Source organism: Papio anubis, chromosome 10 (assembly GCF_008728515.1).
Source record: "Papio anubis isolate 15944 chromosome 10, Panubis1.0, whole genome shotgun sequence".
Classification (NCBI taxonomy): domain Eukaryota; kingdom Metazoa; phylum Chordata; class Mammalia; order Primates; family Cercopithecidae; genus Papio; species Papio anubis.
This window is the reverse complement of record NC_044985.1, coordinates 22,589,964-22,608,464: the sequence shown is the minus strand read 5'-3', so window position 1 is coordinate 22,608,464 and position 18,501 is coordinate 22,589,964. Positions and strand designations below refer to the sequence as shown.

Genomic DNA, 18,501 nt, shown 5'->3' with positions numbered 1-18,501 from the left:
CAGTAGCCTTATGCCATATCATTCCCTTTCCCTCATACCCTTTTAAAATTACTGCCAGAACAATGCTTCAGGATCCTTATAGTAAAATCTGTTTTCCTGATTATAAGATAGACCCTGAGGCTTTTAGCATCCATAGATCATTGTCACATCTATTATTAGCTAGAGGTTCATTTGTTGACTACATCAAAACTTTTGTAACTGCTGGACAATTGGAAAATACCTGAGGCAGAGTAATGAACTGGAACAAGCAGTGCACTGAAAATCTCAGGCCTTTGAATCAATTTACGGATCTACCCATGCATCTCTAGGTGACTTGAAGCAAGTCACAGAACTTTTCACGCCTGTTTTCTTAACTGTAAAGGGAGAAAGTTGAATACTATCTAATACCCACTTGAAACTCTGAAATGCATACTATTTCCTTCTCCACTTTCTGGTAATGATACTAATGAACAGTAAAGGATGAGGAAGTTAAGTACAGAGGAGAAGCACCAGAAAAATCTAATGGTCTGGATGAGCCATAAGTTGACAAATTTGATCTCAAAGCATTCAACATATCCCTAGATATGTTCTTTGCTTTTAAAAGACTATAATTGGATCATGTAGCAGTAAAATTTGGTAGGTCCCACTTTCTACTACAGGTTTGTATGAGGGGAAAAAAAAAAAAAAAAAAAAACAACAACATTCTCTTTCCCCTCACACTGTGAAGAGTACTTTGCAAAATGAAAAAGCACTGATCTGATTCTCTAGTTGTTAAATAGACTGGAAAAGAGAAAAAGCGGTGAAAAACAAACAAACAAACAAAAAACAACAACACTCTTCTACTATGCTAGAAAAGTTTAAAAATATTCAAACCCCAAGTTCAGTTCCTGTTCACAGTTCACTGCTCACTGTTGCCCTTGTACCCACATCTCCCTATTCCTCTATTCCTTTCTTTCCAACTACCACGACCACTCCTCATTCTGCCTCTATATCTTCATATCTCTTCATGCATGATTTGTCTACTCCAAAAAAGGTTTATGACTCCATAATTTCCTGCAGATTACATCTAAACTGTTTAGCTTGGCATTCCCAGATCTCTATAGTGCAGCCTATAACCTAACTTTCTTCTCACTTTTCCTCAACATATTTTCTCCAGCCAGTCTGGACTGCTTATTGTTCATCCCTCAGTTATGCCCTATAAAAATCCTCCACTCTGCCTTTGCTCATTCTGTTTCTCCCATACAGAATGACCTCCTCCATTTTCTCCCATGTAGACTAATCCTGGCCATTCTTGGAAACTGAGCTAACTCACGTTTCGCCTCTTCCAAGAAGCATTCATGCTGGCCTACAATGATCTTTCCTTTCTCCAGCTGTACTAAACAGCACTTACATTTTGCTGTTTTGTCTACTGTGTTTTGTTTATTGCATATTTCTCAGACTGCATGCTGCTGGAGGACAATGTCTTAAATACTTCTATTTTTCTGCCTCTCTTCATCCTTTTCTTCTCCCTCTCTCCCTTTCTTCTTTCCATTCTTTCTTTCTCTTTACTGTAGTCTGTACAGCAAAATTTGGGGGGGATCCAGAAAGATCAGTAGTTATTTTATAAATAAACACAGTAATGCCAGACTTAGGTTAGTGGGACTGTTAGTGCTTCACTTTTACCTGGCCTGATCACTGGGGCACGAAAGTTCACTAGTGTTTTTTAGCTTTTAACTTGGAATTCAACATCCCTCAGCATGTTTCTTTGTAAGACTACTTAGTGTTACTAGGGCACATGTCTGAGTTTAGGTTCTACTTTTAAACTTTATGTAGTTTCTCAAAAGAACAGAAATGATCTAAGACATATGAACAAATTGAAGGAAAAAAGTGAACTATTCCAGTAATTAAACAACTTTGTTATTTATTTATTTTATTTTATTTTACTTTATTTTATTTTATTTTCAGATGGAGTTTCACTCTTGTTGCCCAGGCTGGAGAGCAATGGCATGATCTCGGCTCACCGCAACCTCTGCCTCCCAGGTTCAGGTGATTCTCCTGCCTCAGCCTCCCTAGTAGCTGGGATTATAGGCATGTGTCACCACGCCTGGCTAATTTTATATTTTTAGTAGAGACGAGGTTTCTCCATGTTGGTCAGGCTGGTCTTGAACTCCTGACCTCAGGTGATCTGCCCGCCTTGGCCTCCCAAAGTGCTGGGATTACAGGCGTGAGCCACTGCACTCAGCCTATTTATTTCAATAATGTGTTAAATCATGCCCTCCTCATTTACAGAGTCTGTGATAGCGGAATTGCAAACTACCAAATTACCAAATGGAGACAGGACCTCACCTTCTGGCTCTATAGATGAGTCAGCTGAGCTCAGGCAGAGACATCAAGTCTAAATGAGGTAGTGGCTCTTGCAAAGCAGTTAGCCTCTCTCCCCTTCCAGCTGTACCTCTTCAGAAAGGGGTTCCTCTGTTTCCGCAAAACCCTTCCTATTATGTCCGTTTTGTTTTAAAAAGGTTGTCTGTAAATAAGATGCAGCCCTCTCCAGGGACCCAAAGTTGGGCAAGATCAACCAACAGAGACTCTTCCAGTTTTTGAAATCCTCTTATTTGTGCTTTTAGGACAGAATCATTTTCTAGAACTGGTAGAACAGTGCTCTAAGTCTTGGTAAAGAGGGAATTTTTGTAGGGATGAGGAGTGGAATGGGTGAGATATAGATTTGGATATGCAAATAGTGGTTTTGTTTTTGAGCCTGTTGCAAGGCAAAAGGAGAGTCTGAGATCAAGCAGAAATGAGATGCAGGTAGTGCATCCTTTGCCATGGAACCCCCAGTCAGGCTTATCATGGGTTTAGGGAGGATGCAGCCCCTTGCTTGCCACTCTCCCTCCCTACAGGAAATGGAGTTGTACGGGAAAGATACCCTACCTGCAGGCTCAAGGACAACATACTCTCAAATTCACACTGGGATCCCAGAACGCTCTGGAATAATCTCCCTCCCCATCTGCGCAATCTTGGCACACTCAGTGAAAGGAATAGTAGGACTTTGCCCTAGTCAAAGCAATCCTCCTGCCTTTGAAACTAAGGCTGCTCTGCTTCAACCACTAAGATTTAACAACCCTCCTTCATTTCTATTTTGAGGTGGGGGTGGTAAGCAGAGAAGAAGGACCTTTTTTTTTTTTTTTTTTTTTTTTGGTCCAAAAATTACAACCCAATCTGTGCTTTTTGTTGTGTTTTATTTTTTAAAGCCTAGAAATCAATTGCAATTCTACTCCCTTGCTTCAACACGGTTTTTTCTTCTCTAAGAGCTTTGCGTTTCTAGATGTAAGAAGCAGTCTCGCCTTGCGTATTCTGTTGGAGTAACTGCCTAAAGTCTCATCCCTGGAGAAGTGAATGTATCTCTCTGGACCTTAGGTTTCCTATTCGCTCAATAAAGGGGTGACGAATGATGCCTAAACTCTGATCTACCGTAAAAAAAAAAAATGCAGGTCTGTCAGCCCAGTTGCCTTTGATTTTTCCTCTCGAGTGTCCAGAACAAAGATAGTAAAAGGTTAAGGACCTCTCCAATGGAGAGTTGTTAACACAGAGGTCGAGGCTCACAGGCACCAGGTTTGCAGCTTCGCCCGGCCTCAGAGATACCCCTCTCCAATATTTCTGAAGTCGGAAGCCGCGGTGGGGTATCCCGTCTTTATTCGGCTTCTCCAAAGCGGAGGCAGAAGGTCTGGGAGCAACTCCGTCTGTCTTCAGGACACCTAGCTGTCTATACCATCCCCAAACCTGAGTAAAACGGACTTCACCTAGCTCCGTTTCTCACAGTTCTGCTCCTGGTCCCTCGAGGTCCCCATTACTTCCCAACCCCAGAAATCCTTCCAGCCGCACCAGGCACACTTTGCACCCCTTACCCGCGGCTCTGAGAGCTTGGCGCTGCGGTGGAGTAGAGCACTCTCCCAGGGCGTCCTGGGCTCCAGTCCCACCTCCCCGCCCCAGCCTTTCCCGTTCGCAGCCCCCACGCCCCGCCCCAGGACTCTGCAATCGCCTTCCCCTCCTAAACTCTCTGGGCGCTCTCCCGGCGGGCACACTCCTTCTTGCAGCCACCCAGGAAGAACCGTTCCTTTCCCCCATCCCCAGCCTCCCCAGCCAAAGCGAGATCCAGTCAGTGGACAGGGCGCTTGGCACAGTGGAGCCTCTCGGACCGGCCTTCTGCTGGGCGGGGGTGGGAGGAGGCACCCGGCCTCTCCGGGCTCGGGGGCGCCGGCTGGCCAGGCGTGCTCAGCTCTGCCAGGCATCTGCCCGGCGGGATCGGATCTAGAGAGCAGCCTCGCGCTGAACCTATCACCCAAGCGCCTGAGCCGTCACCTCCCTCCCGCAGGCGCCCCGAGCGCTCACCCCGAGTCCGGCCAAGCCAGAGAGTCCAAGGCGCGACTGGAGCCCCCTGCCGCGTGCCAGAGCTCCAGCGGCCTCGCACGCTCTGTGCCGGCCCCCTCCAAGGAGGGGCGCGCGGGGGCCCGGAGAGACACCTCCGGTCCGCCCACCCTCCCCCGTCCCCGCCCGCCCACCCACCCGGCCCGAGCTGCGCTGCACCGCGCAGCACTCGGATTCCGGGAGGGAAGCGCCGCGCTGTGTCCCTGGCGTCCTCAGTCCTGCCCCGCGAAGTGGAGATGCGCGAGAGGCAGGCGAGGGCGCGCAGCTCGTGAGAAGCCGCGCCAGCCGGCACCATGCGCCTGCGGCCACTGCCTCTCGTGGTGGTCCCCGGCTTGCTGCAGCTGGTGAGTGCCCGGCCCGCGCGCAGCCCCATGCGCCGGGGACGCGTTTCGGCGGGAAAACCGCGCAGGCGGCTGACTTGGAGCCCAGCCTGGGCCTGCTTGGGACGTGGGGTTGGGGACGCCAGGAGGGCAAGGAGTTTTGGGTTGCCTTAGAGGTCGAAAGGAAAGAATTTAAGAATGGAATAGAGGGGATCTAGAGGCGACTGAGGTGCTTAGCACGGGTTGGAACTCGAGCGCTGGGGTAAAGTAAGCAGAAGGTGGCCAGGAAGTAGGTCCGGGAAAAGGAAGAGGTTTATTGGTAAGCGGTCAAGGAGAGGATGGGAGGTAAATGGATAGAATGAGAAGGGGCAGAAAGACCTTCCTCCAGTTCACAGTTCGAGAGGCTTGGTGGTGTTTATTTTTCACGTGGTGTTTTGCCCAGATGCACACAGACACTTCTTCCAAAGCACAGCATAGTGCATGCATCCTCGTTCTCAGAGCCAGCTAGTGGCGGCTTGCTGGGGGAAAACTTAGGCAAAATATGGATTTGGGGGACAGCTTGGATTTCTCTTCGTTTTCCGTCTGGCGCTGGGGACTGGGATGGGGTTTTCTGCCAGCTGGGGACACGGGATGTAACTTTCACGCCCAGCTCCGCGCAGGAGCCCCCTCTCGGGCATCTCGAAGCTGTCTTTTCAGGGAGACATCTCCCGCCTGGTCTGGGTGACTCGGGGGCGCTGAGGAATAAGAAAGATGTTAAAATGTGGTTTGGGGTTCGCGTTGTCACTCTCTTCGCTCTTCCCGCGAGGCGCCACCCTCTCCTCCTCCTGATATACGCCTGTATTCTATATGCATGGCTAATTACAGTTAAGGGAAAACCAAAGTAAGACCTTCAAGAAGAAACTTTTAAAGTAAAATTACAGAAGCGGAGTGTTTTGGCTGGATCAACCTCTGTGATGGATTTCTTCTGGTCACTTAGCACTTGCCTTGATACGGTGCTAGTAAGAGGGCTTTCTCCTGATGCCATAGTTTCTTGGTCCTCATACTTAAGACTTTGCCCAAGCACTTAGAAGATGTCAATCTGTTCTCTTTCTCTCTCTCTAGTTCTCTTTGTCTCTTTCTTTTCCTATTAGAGGGAAAATCTAGTAACTTTGAAAGTTTCTCTATGATATGTATGATAATGTTAAGGCAGAGGCACTTTGCAAGTTCTGAGGGTGGAAGGAACTCTAAAAGGTGAAGAGACCACTGAGATGCCCGTGGTCCATGCTTGTTATGGTGGAGATGAGCTTCACCTGCACAGCGTTAACTCAGAAAGTCTTCAATGGCATCAAGAAGAAAATGCAATGATATTCTCAAATATCCTTGAATGAGCCATCACATACTGGCTATGTACGATACTGCATGTTAAAATACATTTTACATCTTAGACATTATGAATCCAAAACATATGCCACATTAATCTTTAGTATCCCTTGCTTTAATTTTTTTTTTTTTTTTTTTTAGTCTGGATTCTAATAAAAGATGATCTAACAGAGCAGCATTTATATGCTGTGTGTAAGTAAAAGCCTGGGGAAATCAGGTATTTATGTGGGGGTCTTCAGAATATCTTTACGAATCTTAGTTCATTAATTTTGCATTTAATAAACATGAACTGTGTGCTCCGTAAACACTGTGATAGGCTCTTAAAGATGAGAAAATATATTTGTGCACGTGTCGGGGAAAAGTTCTCATCCCAGCTACTATATGGGAAATGTTAGAATTTTTTTTTTTCCGCACCACCATAGCTAATAAGGAATAGGAAATACGTCTTGAAGGGATTATATGCTCTCCTTGAGAACTAGATTCTAATATTACAGCATGGATTGATTGATTCGCTTTTAAGAAAGCTTATGTCAAATTCGAATCCATTTTGGGATTGTGCTTGGGTTGTAATGTTTTTCTCCTGGAGCGCTTTATCATGGTAAGTGAGGTGGGGAGCTGCAGCCCTGTTGATAAGCACACATTCCTTACGCTGCCATCCCTTCGGACAGTAAAAGGCTGTTTACATTCTCCACATTCTTAGAGCTGTTGCCAGCCTTATAACACAAGGGAGTGAGAATGTGAAAGGAAAACAGAGTGGCTGAGCAGATCTAAATTGAAATATTCCCCAATCCCACCACATGCCCCACTCCAGTAGGTCTCAAAAAAGACAGATCATAATTTGCTCATTTGGATGGCTCATAGTTTTGTTCTACCTTTTTCAGCTGCTATTGAACTTCTTTGTTAAATCCTAACAGCAAGGGGATAAAATGTTTTCTAGATGTGAAATTAGTCTTTTACTTTTCTAGGAACCACATGTACTCAAAAAAATCTGCCCTTTGCTGACATAAGGCTTTTTTTAAAAACAATTTTTTGGTGAGGGAGGAGTGAAGTTACCTTGTTGTCGAAATTGGATTTTACTTTTCCATCTGCACTGCCAGCCAGAAGAACATACTTTAAAAATATATTAAATATTTTAAAAGAGCAATGAATTCATTTGGGCATATCGAACATTTAGTGATATGAAAATTACCTTTTTTTTTTCTGAAAGCAGTTACAGGGAGTTAAGCCCAAATAAGTCACTAACTATGGTTATATATAACATATATAATACATACATATATATGTATATAATACAGTCACAATAACTATAATTTTTTTTACCTGTTTATGTGATGTTTAAAACTTCTAAGAAAACAGTAACTGGAATTGGTAAATACTGCAGGTAGCCTAGGAAGAATGTGTGTCTGTTACCTGTCCTTGCCCAATTTTCCTGACCTGTGTATCGTGCTTTTAACAGACAGGTGGCTATAGCTAATTAATGGGATTACTATTTGCAATATTTAAATATCCATCTTGAACGTATTTCTTTTTTAAAAATTCTTATTCAGCGACATACTCTTATAAAGTACTAAGAGCACGTTATATCTTTTCTGCCATCTAATGAAGAAAAAATTAGCATTTGAAATGAATATTATAACAAACTGCGTGTTGTTTCATCATGATACAAGGTAAAGACTTCACCAGATGTCAACTGTTTACAGATTTGCATGATGATTTGTAACTGGTAATAAGTGTGATTTTTTTGTCTTTAAGTAAAGTGAAGATTATAAAAAAGAATAAATTTTAATTTAAATGAATGATTAACTAGTGTTTAAGATAAAATTTAGAGCTGATTTAAAAAATCAGTTTCTTACACATTTCACCTTGTTTTACTGTGATACAATGCTGAGTTTACAAAATAAAGTATCAGTTAAAAGCAATGTAAGTTGGGAAATTTTTAGAATCCTATAAAATCAGATCCTTGTGATGAAAGATGGTAAAATCTTAGGCTCATCCTTATAGTATCACATAATTTATTAAGGGTACTTACATTTAAAAAATTAATACTTTTAATATTTGTTTAGTCTGATGATCCAATTTATTTCCTGTTCTGTATTTACAAGAATTGATAACTCTTTACTATCTTTCATTCAAAAATGACAATTTTCCTCATATAGCCTTGATCAATAAATACTGAAATAGTATTTTCCAGTGCTGGATCAATAGTCGTCTGTTGGCTATATGAAAATGTGAAGAAAAAACAACAACAACAAAAAAACACCACTATATCATTATTATGACTTAAAGTTGGCTGCGCATTAAAATTAACTCCTCATTATAAGCATCATTATTTTAGACATTTTAAAAAATGAAAATTAAGATTAGACAATTAAATCCTCGGTTCCAGCCACCCACCTCCCAGTAAAAGTTGTATTCCCTTGGTTTATTCTGATATTATGTTATCTGGTCCAGTTTTAAATGGCTTCCATACAGAAAACTGACTCTTTGGGGAATCATTTTATTGTTTAGTTTCTGAATGGAAAAGAAAAACTTTTTTAACCTTTGTTCTATATTCTTTCGTAATTTTTTCTTATTTATTGTTTTTGATTAATAATTGGAATGCTAAATAAGGCAGAAAGCTTTTTTGAAAAATCTTTTAGAGGTTTATATTGTCAGCTTAAAATATGTAGTTCTTGCCATCAAATGTATTAAGAAATGTTGGTTTATATAAGACATTGCCCACTTTTTATCTATTAAAGAGCTGATCAATACACCTTGAATGATTCAGTCGTTTAGTGGTAGCAATCAAAGGTGAATATAAATGTGTCACAGGTTTGTGATTTTGTAAAAGCTCTAGACTGTCTCTTACTGTTTACATATTCTGCAAATTCTTTTACCTGAAGCGTCACTGGGAAAGACTTGAAAAAAGAATTATAGCCGCACACTCAAGTGCTTACAGTTAAGGCTGTGTCAGCGTTTCTGTAAAGAATTTCATTTCTATCTTAGCCATAAGCATTATTGTTGGTTAGAAGCTGGCATTTAATATCTTGATTTGGAAGTGAATTATTTCAAAACTGCTTTAAAAAATTGGTCCATATGATTTTGAATGCTCCCCATATGAGGCTACTCTCTAGGTATCCTTATAGTATGCAGGATGGTGATTTAACAAACTAATTTCTATATTATTGACTTTGTTACTAAATTAACAAGCACAATCCTATGGTTTTGACTTCCACAATCGTTATAATTTAAGTTGGGATATGTTTAAATGATTTTAGATAACCTTTTCCCAGTTAACATATATATTGTACTGCCGTAAGATTTTCTAACACTATTTCATCATAAGTATTTTTAATTATGCCAAAATCGGTGCCCTTTTATAAGTCTTTATTTACTAATGCATTTTTTTATTAGTTGTGATTTGATTAATGGGATTGATGACAACTCCATTCTTTATTTCAAAATCCTGCTAAATACAAAAGGGATCTAAAGCAATTTACAGTATAAGTTGTGGTATAGATTTTCATATTACAGGAAGAATCCTAAGATGTGATTGACTGAAAACTTCTATTTTATGTTATTTTTTAACTTATGAAAATCTAGATTAAAACTCTCAAACAAGGGTTTGACTCATTATGCTGTAAGATTGGTATGTAATAAGGAATTATCTTTCCTTGTAGAATTACCATTAAAAATGAAATTTCCATTATTTAAACCCAAGTGTGGTAGGAAATATTTTTCTTTTTCTTAGTCAGATCATTCACAAAATCAAATCGTTGTATCTAAAACTGCCATTCTTGTGCTCACTTCAGCAGCATATATACTAAAATTACCATTCTGGTTATTTTTTCCTTTCTTAAATGGTAAGACAAGTGAGACATTTTATAAACTTAAACTACAAGGATAATAACGCTGACTTAGATTTCCATATGCTTACATAATTTTAAGTTTCTTTCACACAATTATCACATTCTATTCTCCCAATAAGACTAGAAGATAGAGAAGGATATTTTAAATGTTTCCATTCATGTTTTGGAAAGAACAATGGATTTCATGTCAAAAGACTTGGAGTCTATTTCTGAGTAAGTCGAACATTCAACAAATATTTGTTCACTCAGTTTTGATCCAGACTTTACACTGAGACTAGAGCAGGCAGTGAGAACATAGCAGTCAACAAAACAGAACTGGTCCAAGTGTGTGAGTGTGTGTTTATGTGTGTATGTGCGCACCTGTGAATGTGTATGTGTCTTGGACAGTTCGTTTAACTTCCTGAAACCTTTCACCTATAAAATGAAGTCATTAATGACAAAGTAGATAAAAATTTGTTTTTAACATCTCTCCTTTTTAAATATATTGTAACGGGGTTCTGAATTTTTCTTCATATGATTTATGTCTTTAGTTACTGTATATATATGTTACATATAAATGTAATTGTTTTAAATATACATTTCACATGTATTTTATGCTGTTAACCACATCACAAGTGATTTATATACGTAGAAGTAGATTTAAAACACTACAAGACAGATTACTATATCTGTGCTTATGGAAAAGGAAAATTTAGTAGAACTAGGCAGAGAATTGATGAGCACTTACTTAACATATAATCAGCAAAATCAATAAAAAATTAAATTAAAATGGTGCATTCAGGGATTTTCTCCCCCCATACCATTTTAAATTGTAAACTCCTGACATCTAGTCATTGCGTCAATTTAAATAAACGGCAAATTGACTCTCAGTTAAATTATAATTATTAAGATAAACATTACAGATTAATACTGTTCTTCAACCAGAAAACTAGCAAGTGACTTTTGTATGCCTGAATAGAATACAGGCTATTTAAATCAGAAATACTACAATGCTTTCAGGAATTCACATGTAAATCTTACAAAATTTTAAAAATAAAATAAACAAAAAACTGGCATGTGAGACCCACCAAAGATGGAGAAAATCATCGATGATCCTAACCTTAGGAGAAAATCCAAGTGAAACAGAAAGACTAGCTAGTCCTCGGATTCAGCCCAACTGTAAACACTGTAAATGCCTCTACAAATGAAACTTGATTTAGAGATATTGCTGTTTTTTTTTTTTTTTTTTTGCCACATAAAGTGATTCTAAGGTCATTAAAAACAAAATTTACATAAATTGTGTAAGTCTCTTCATGCAAGAATATGCAAGACTATGATTTTCAAGCTTTTTCATATATAATGATAATTTTTAAATTTCATCAATTTAAGTTATATAGCAGGTATATTTATTCACCCAAAGCAGTAATTTAAGAAATAGTGTGTATTATTGAAAGGGAAAGAACACATATGTGGTAGGGCTGTTAAAAACATATGTGATTTCTGTTCCCAAATTCCATTCCCCATTTGTGTGTATAGACAACTACTGAAAGCGGTTGATTAGTATGAAAATCTGTATGATCTTTTCAATGGATAATGCATACAATAAATGAATAGGGACCATAAAGCATCATTTAGCAGTTTATAGTAATGATAACAGGAATATGTATTAATGAAATTTTGCACTTGGATAGTTCAAACAGGAGACAGTTGGGATTGGCTTGAGGAATATGGCTAGGGAAATGGAAAAGAAGATGAAGTTTCAAAAGCATGTTTTCCATAGTCTCGAATTTACCTGTTGCTCCTGTGTTACTGACTCTCCAATTTGTATCTCAGTTTCTACCCTGTTGCTCAGGCTCCAAGCCCGTGTCTCCATAATTTACTGTTCCGTTTTACTTGGATGTTTTACTGTTAACTCACACTCAACATGTGCAAAGTTACACACATCTATCCTGAACAAGTGCCTTCCAACATTCATGGATTTCGATCTTGAAGTCACTACTGTCCCATTTTTAATGTTTGGAGCCTTTGTGCTAAGACAAGTGACGTGATGTAAAGCACTGCACGGTTTGCAAAATTCTTTCATGGTTAATCTGTGCATCAGCTCTGAAAAGTAAGTAGAGCGATAGTTATTGCACCCATTTTACAGGTGAAGCAACAAAAGCACACTGCAGGTTTCAGAGACAGACTGTAGACTGAGCGGATTGTAAACTTCAATCGCCCACTTTGATGATGAGTGCTATCTTTCTAGGTACTCATCACTGACACCCAGAATGATGGACTTGAGGGACATTTCTAGGAAACATCCCATTCTGCTCAGTGACCACTGAGCTAGAAACCTCAACTCATTCATCTTAGCTTTGCCATAAAGTGAAACAAGTTGAGTAGAACAAATGAATTCTTGGAACATTTCTTTAATCTGGAGTTCTATGTAGAATTTAACCTCATGGGCCGGGCGCGGTGGTTCACGCCCATAATCCCAGCACTTTGAGAGGTCGAGGTGGGCAGATCACCTGAGATCAGGAGTTCGAGACCATCCTGACCAAAATGGAGAAACCCCGTCTCTACTAAAAAATACAAAACTAGCCAGGCGTGGTGGTTCATGCCTGTAATCCCAGCTGCTTGGGAGGCTGAGGTGGGAGATTCGCTTGAACCTGGGAAGCGGAGGTTGCATTGAGCCAAAATCGCGCCATTGCACTCCAGCTTGGGCAACAAGAGTGAAACTTTGTCTCTGAATAAATAAATAAATAAATAGAATTTAACCTCATAGAGCCTAGTCGCCAAGGGTCCCAGCTTTAACACCATTTTCATGTTAAATTAGTGGCCAAGTAATGTGGCTCCAGTTAGGATCAGCAGAGGTTTTGAGAGTTCCTCTGACTTCTCAGGATCTCACCTATACCACTCCAGATGGAAAAGATAAAACGGAGAGTGAAAGTGTGGGTTCATGGGCTGCTAAACCCTGGTTTTCTAGTGGACAAGTAGGAATATGAGGACAAGCAGGTGAGTGTGGGAACTTGTCTAGTGGGTGCCCAGACTTGCGTAGAATTTGAGAGCATTAATATATAATTTTACTTTACTAGTCGCACATGGCTTTTGCTCTTTTTTTCTTTGTTTTAATGAAAATACATATTTTATTGTAGTGGATGTTATTGGTTCTCCACCCAGATTTGTTTTGGGGAGGCACTTTGCCAGAATGCACTCAGAGCCACAGGTGCCATTCACTTCCCCTGGAAAGCTCTTGACTAATGACTGACAGATGTCAGAGTGTGAAAGCCCAGCTCCCTTGCCCCCACTCTGGACAGCTCCCAAGTATAACTGAGGTGAAACAGACAATCTGGGGAATCCCTGCAGGAGCAGGCTGAAGCTACCCTCTGCATGACTTTGCCTGAGATCACACACTTCCATGTCTTTTTCCCATTCTCTCACCAGCTGCCATGCTTCCTTACCAGGTTTCCCTGGAAGTGCTTCTGTTTTAAATCAATAGCCCTCAAATACTTGCTTCAGCGTGTTCTTCTGGGGAACTCAACCTAAGATTTCTGTTTAATTTTTTTTTTTTTTTTAGTAATACTCAGAATTTTTTTAAGTAGCCATCCTCACCCCTGCCTGCTTTCTGCCACCTCGTACCTTACACTCAGGGCATTATTAATAGTTTAATGTTTATCTTTCCAGGTATTATGGATATGTATGCTTTTATAATAATTATATCATGCACAGTCCATGTTCTGTAACAAGCTTTTTTAATGCAATAGTATATTTTGGCTACTTTGGTAGAACAACTTATATTTTTAAAGATTCACAGTATTTCATGGCATTGATATGCCATAGTATATTTAATCAGTTCCTAATTAATATTTCAATTGTTTTGAATTCTTTAATATAGTTGTAAGTATACCTGTAACACAAATTCCTAGAATTGAAAATGTTGGTTCAATATTGAGAATATATATATTGAATTTTGATAATTAAAAATGTTTTCCTAAATGATTGTATCAATATAAGGTATTACATTATATGTGCATGCCTGTATTGTGCTATCTGAATATTGGTATTTTTTAAAAAAATGTTTGGCAATCTATTAAAGGAAAGTACTTCATTGTTTTTGACATGTGTTGTATACTGTATTACTTATTAGGAATATAAAGCATGTTTTCATATTTAATAACCATATGTATTTCTTATTTTGTGGATTGCCTTTTAAAATAATTTCCTATGTTTCAGTTTTTTACAACCTTTGAATTTTATACTTTCTTTTTAATATTGCTCACACACAATTGTTCTTTATTATTATTCCTGAGTATTTTGTACATTATGAGGTTGTTATGGATATCTTTTTCATGGCTGACATTTTAAAATTGGTTTTTGCTGGAATGTAAGGAAAACTATTTATTTTTGTATATTTATGTTTGTATCTGTTCTTTTTCTGAACTCAATTATTAGTTGTAATATTTTTTATTTGATTCCCCTGGATTTTATGTCTAGACAATCATATCATCTGCAGATAATCTTATATTTGTCTCTTTTTATTGAACATTATGTCTCATATTAAAATTTATTCTCCTAGTGAATTGTATATAACCTTCAAAATATTATTGAATAATTCAGAAATTAAAGTTGTTATGTTTCCAACTTTAACATAAACTCTACTAAGTATGAAGTCTATTATTTATTAATTTTAATTTTTATTTTATGTATGTGTTTTTAGTATTTTATTTAGAAACACTAGCTATATTCATAAATGAAATATAACTAAAGTGAAACATGCTAGATTTTTGTATAAAGACTATGGTGGGATTAGAATTTAAAAGACCTAGGCCGGGCGCGGTGGCTCAAGCCTATAATCCCAGCACTTTGGGAGGCCGAGACGGGCGGATCACGAGGTCAGGAGATCGAGACCATCCTGGCTAACACGGTGAAACCCCGTCTCTACTAAAAAATACAAAAAAAAAAAAAAGAATTTAAAAGACCTATATTTTCCCCCTCACTTTTGGGAAGAGTTAAAATATTTGAGAGTTGCTTTTTCTTTGGTAGTTTTTTGGGAATCATTCTAATCTATTTGGACCTTTTAGTTTTGGGGAAAGAAGTCTTTTATAAACTTTTTATTTCTTTTATGACTACTTACCACTCAGGTTTTTTCCTCAACCAACCCTTATTGAATCCCTTTTATTAACTTTAAAATTATGCATGTTTGTGTATCCTTAAATTTGTTTCACATAAAATGTTATATACTATTACTTTAATTTTTAAAAACTTACTGCACACTGTGAATTTACACCGTTTTACCCTCAAGTTTGTATTATATTAATTGTTTTGTAAGAATGGTAGCTAGGGGAGTGCCTTCATTTTCTTTCTAAGTTTGACACCATCAATAGAAGACTTCAGGGGCAAATTTCATAGATAACTTGCTAAGAGGTCCAAACTGAATGGAGCCTCAGGGTAAGGGGTGAGCATCCAAAACTCCACCATCTTTGTTCTCAGGGGAGCCCCCTGGTAGCTGCCTTGGTTCCTGCTTCATGCCCAACTCCTGCTGCACTAAGCTGGATGGTGGGAATTGGGCGCACATGGGGAAAAAACTTCAGTTTTCTGCCCAGGTGTGGTTCTCCTTTGCCTTTGTTTGGTTACAGGCTGCTCAGCATGCTTGGCTTTTCCATTATTTTGATTTACATTTCTTCGTGTCCTCTGGGGATTCTAATTTTATGGACACTTTTGGCATCCTTTTCTCTTTCCAGCACCCTTATGCATTTATTCTTGTTTTTGCATTTCTAGTTCATTTCACTGGGATTTTTGGAGGGAGGCAAATGCATGCATTCTTTCAGTCTTCATTGCAACTGGGAATCTTGTAGTTATTTTTGGCTCATCTTTCCTCATCCCCTATAATAACCATTCAGTCACACAATCCTATGAAATTTCCTTCCAAATCCCACTGTAAACCCTCTCTTCCTCTCCATCCCCAGCCGTTTCATCACTACCACAGCCTCCTCACTGGTGTATCTTATTCCAACATGAGCCTTTTGAATTCATCCCACATATCACAGAATCATCTTTCTTAAATTCTCCTTTGATTTACTATACCACTACACTATTAAGAGTGAGATTGTGATTCTCTTTTTCTGAACACAGTAAGTCTAAATTCTTCTTCCTGGCTTTCTCAGCCTTAAATCTCTCCTCCAATATTTATCACATACTCTTAACTGTGGCGGGGCCTGTAACTTTAATGCTCCATGAATATTTCAGAGTGGAGGGGAAAGCGTAGGTTTTGATGTCAGACTGACTTGGATTCTGGTGCTTCCCTGGCATCTTGGACAAGCTAATAAATCTACTAAATCTCAGTTTCTTTCCTTATAAAATAATGGTAGTTATAGCTATCTCAGAGAGTTTTGCTGCTTACTTACAAAAAAAAGTAAAATACCTGGCTCATAACATTAGCTTAACAAATGTCAGTTTCCTTTCCATCTGTATCAACTTAGGGTCTTTGTGCACAAGCAACCAAAACTGGTTCTGACCAACTTAAGCAGAAAAGAAATTAGTAAAATGGGGCAGCTCACAGAAAGGGTGTGAACCAGGCATGTCTAGAACAGAATCCAGGGTTTGTGTATCACGAAATTGTCAATTAGCCAGGATAATGAATAAATGCCAACCATTTTTTCCCTGTCTCTACAATCCTTGCTTCACTTCATTTAAGATGCTATGTTCTGGTGGAGAAAGCCTGGTTGGCTTGGGTCATACGCCTTAGCTTGAGAAGGGCAGGGCACTTTGATGAACAGTTTTGCATCTCCTAGGGAATCCACACTAGATGTTCCCCTTAGAAAACTTGTGATCAGCACTCTCACTAAAGAAGGAGCTCTGTTAGAGAAAGAGACCCAGACAACTATAGAGAAGACCCATTCCAGCTGTTCATCTTAATTCACATGATTTCCACTCATAAATAGTCATAGATAACCAGAGATCACGAGATACTTAAGAAAAATCGTCAGGAAAAAAGGGACAAAGAGAAAACAGAACAATTTACCTTGGAGGCAAGCAATAATACAAGGAACGAATTATAATTTTTTAAATGACCAATTAGTATTCTCAGAGAGCCAAAAAGATATTGTATCCTGAAAATAAAAACAGGTTGCTATGAAGAAAGATCAACTGGGGAAAAATAAATAATTACTAGAAACAAAATTTATAACTGATAAAATAAAAAGTTAAGGAGAAGGCTGAAAATAATAGAGATAATAACATGCTGGTGAACTATAAGGTGCAGCCATGGAAATTTCACATGGGAGACAGCAAAAAGACCAAAATGGAAAATATGAGAGAAGTGTGAAGAGACACAGAGGATAAATCCAGAAAATCCAATGAAGAGCTCCAGAAAAAGAGGACAGAGGCAATGAGAGGAAGGACGTGGTCAAAGACACAGTGTGGAATAGCCTGACTTCAAAATAACAAACTGGTGAAATTTCTATACTCAAGTGAAAAAATCTGAAAATTCTAAAAGCTTTCAGAAAAACAAGACAGGTTACTTAGGAAAAATGTTATATCTCATTAACAACAAAATAATATCTTCACAGTTCGTAGGGTAGGAAATATTGAATCAATAGCCAAACTATCAATCAAACATGAGAGACAGAAGAGGAGAAAATTAGAGAAGGTAAAAATGATTAGGTGCAGCAAACCACCATGGCACATGTATACCTATGTAACAAACCTGCATGTTCTGCACATGTATCTCAGAACTTAAAATTAAAAAATGGTATTTGGGGCATGTAGGATCTCAGGGGAGCTACTGCTCTCCCTGTTTGGGGAAATCCTCAAAAAGGTGCTGCAAAGCAAGAGAGAGATAGAGCAAAGGGAGAAAATGAGTCACTCAGTTGCACTCCAGTCTGAGTGTGACTCAGTCTCTGGCCCTGGGAAAGCGTGGGGTTCCATTTCCTTCTGTGGTCAGGCCACACTGTGACTCTATAGGGAGTTCCACTGAAGTTATATCAGCTGTATAAGTGCTATTTATTAGTTTGCTGTCTTTGAAATGGATTTATGTTCGAAGCATGAATGATTTAGATATTGTTTAAGAACAGAGTATAATATAATAAATATTGATGAACTAAAATTAAAAAAAATTTGGAGTTGAAGGGGATACAAGAGGTAAAAGTGAGCAAGCATGCCACTTTTATCTTACATAGTAAGAAGTTAATAGAAGCTGTATAATGTTAATAAATTAAGAAATAGATACAAAGTCTTAAAAGTTACCACATACTAGAAGAATTAAAAATGATACAACCGGGCGTGGTGGCTCACGCCTGTAATCCCAGCACTTTGGGAGGCCGAGGCGGGCGGATCACAAGGTCAGGAGATCGAGACCACGGTGAAACCCCGTCTCTACTAAAAATACAAAAAAAAAATTAGCCGGGCGCGGTGGCGGGCGCCTGTAGTCCCAGCTACTCGGGAGGCTGAGCCGGGAGAATGGGGTGAACCCGGGAGGCGGAGCTTGCAGTGAGCCGAGATTGCGCCACTGCACTCCAGCCTGGGTGACAGAGCAAGACTCTGTCTCAAAAAAAAAAAAAAAAAAAGATACAACCAACAGAAATCCAGTATACAGCTTTGTCCATAAATTTCAAAATGAATGTGGTCTTTTCAGC

The 18,501-nt window shown here is 39.1% G+C and overlaps 1 protein-coding gene across 1 annotated transcript in view; it reads left to right on the top strand.

Annotated features, from left to right (window-relative positions):
- Positions 1–4,525: 4,525 nt before the first annotated feature.
- NXPH2 (neurexophilin 2) overlaps positions 4,526–18,501 on the top strand; it is a 118,773-nt gene continuing 104,797 nt past the window's right edge. The window contains exon 1 of the mRNA XM_017946512.2: positions 4,526–4,724. Within this exon, the coding sequence (XP_017802001.1) occupies positions 4,674–4,724 (51 nt within the window). The 5' untranslated portion in view covers positions 4,526–4,673. The remainder of the gene's footprint in view (positions 4,725–18,501) is intronic.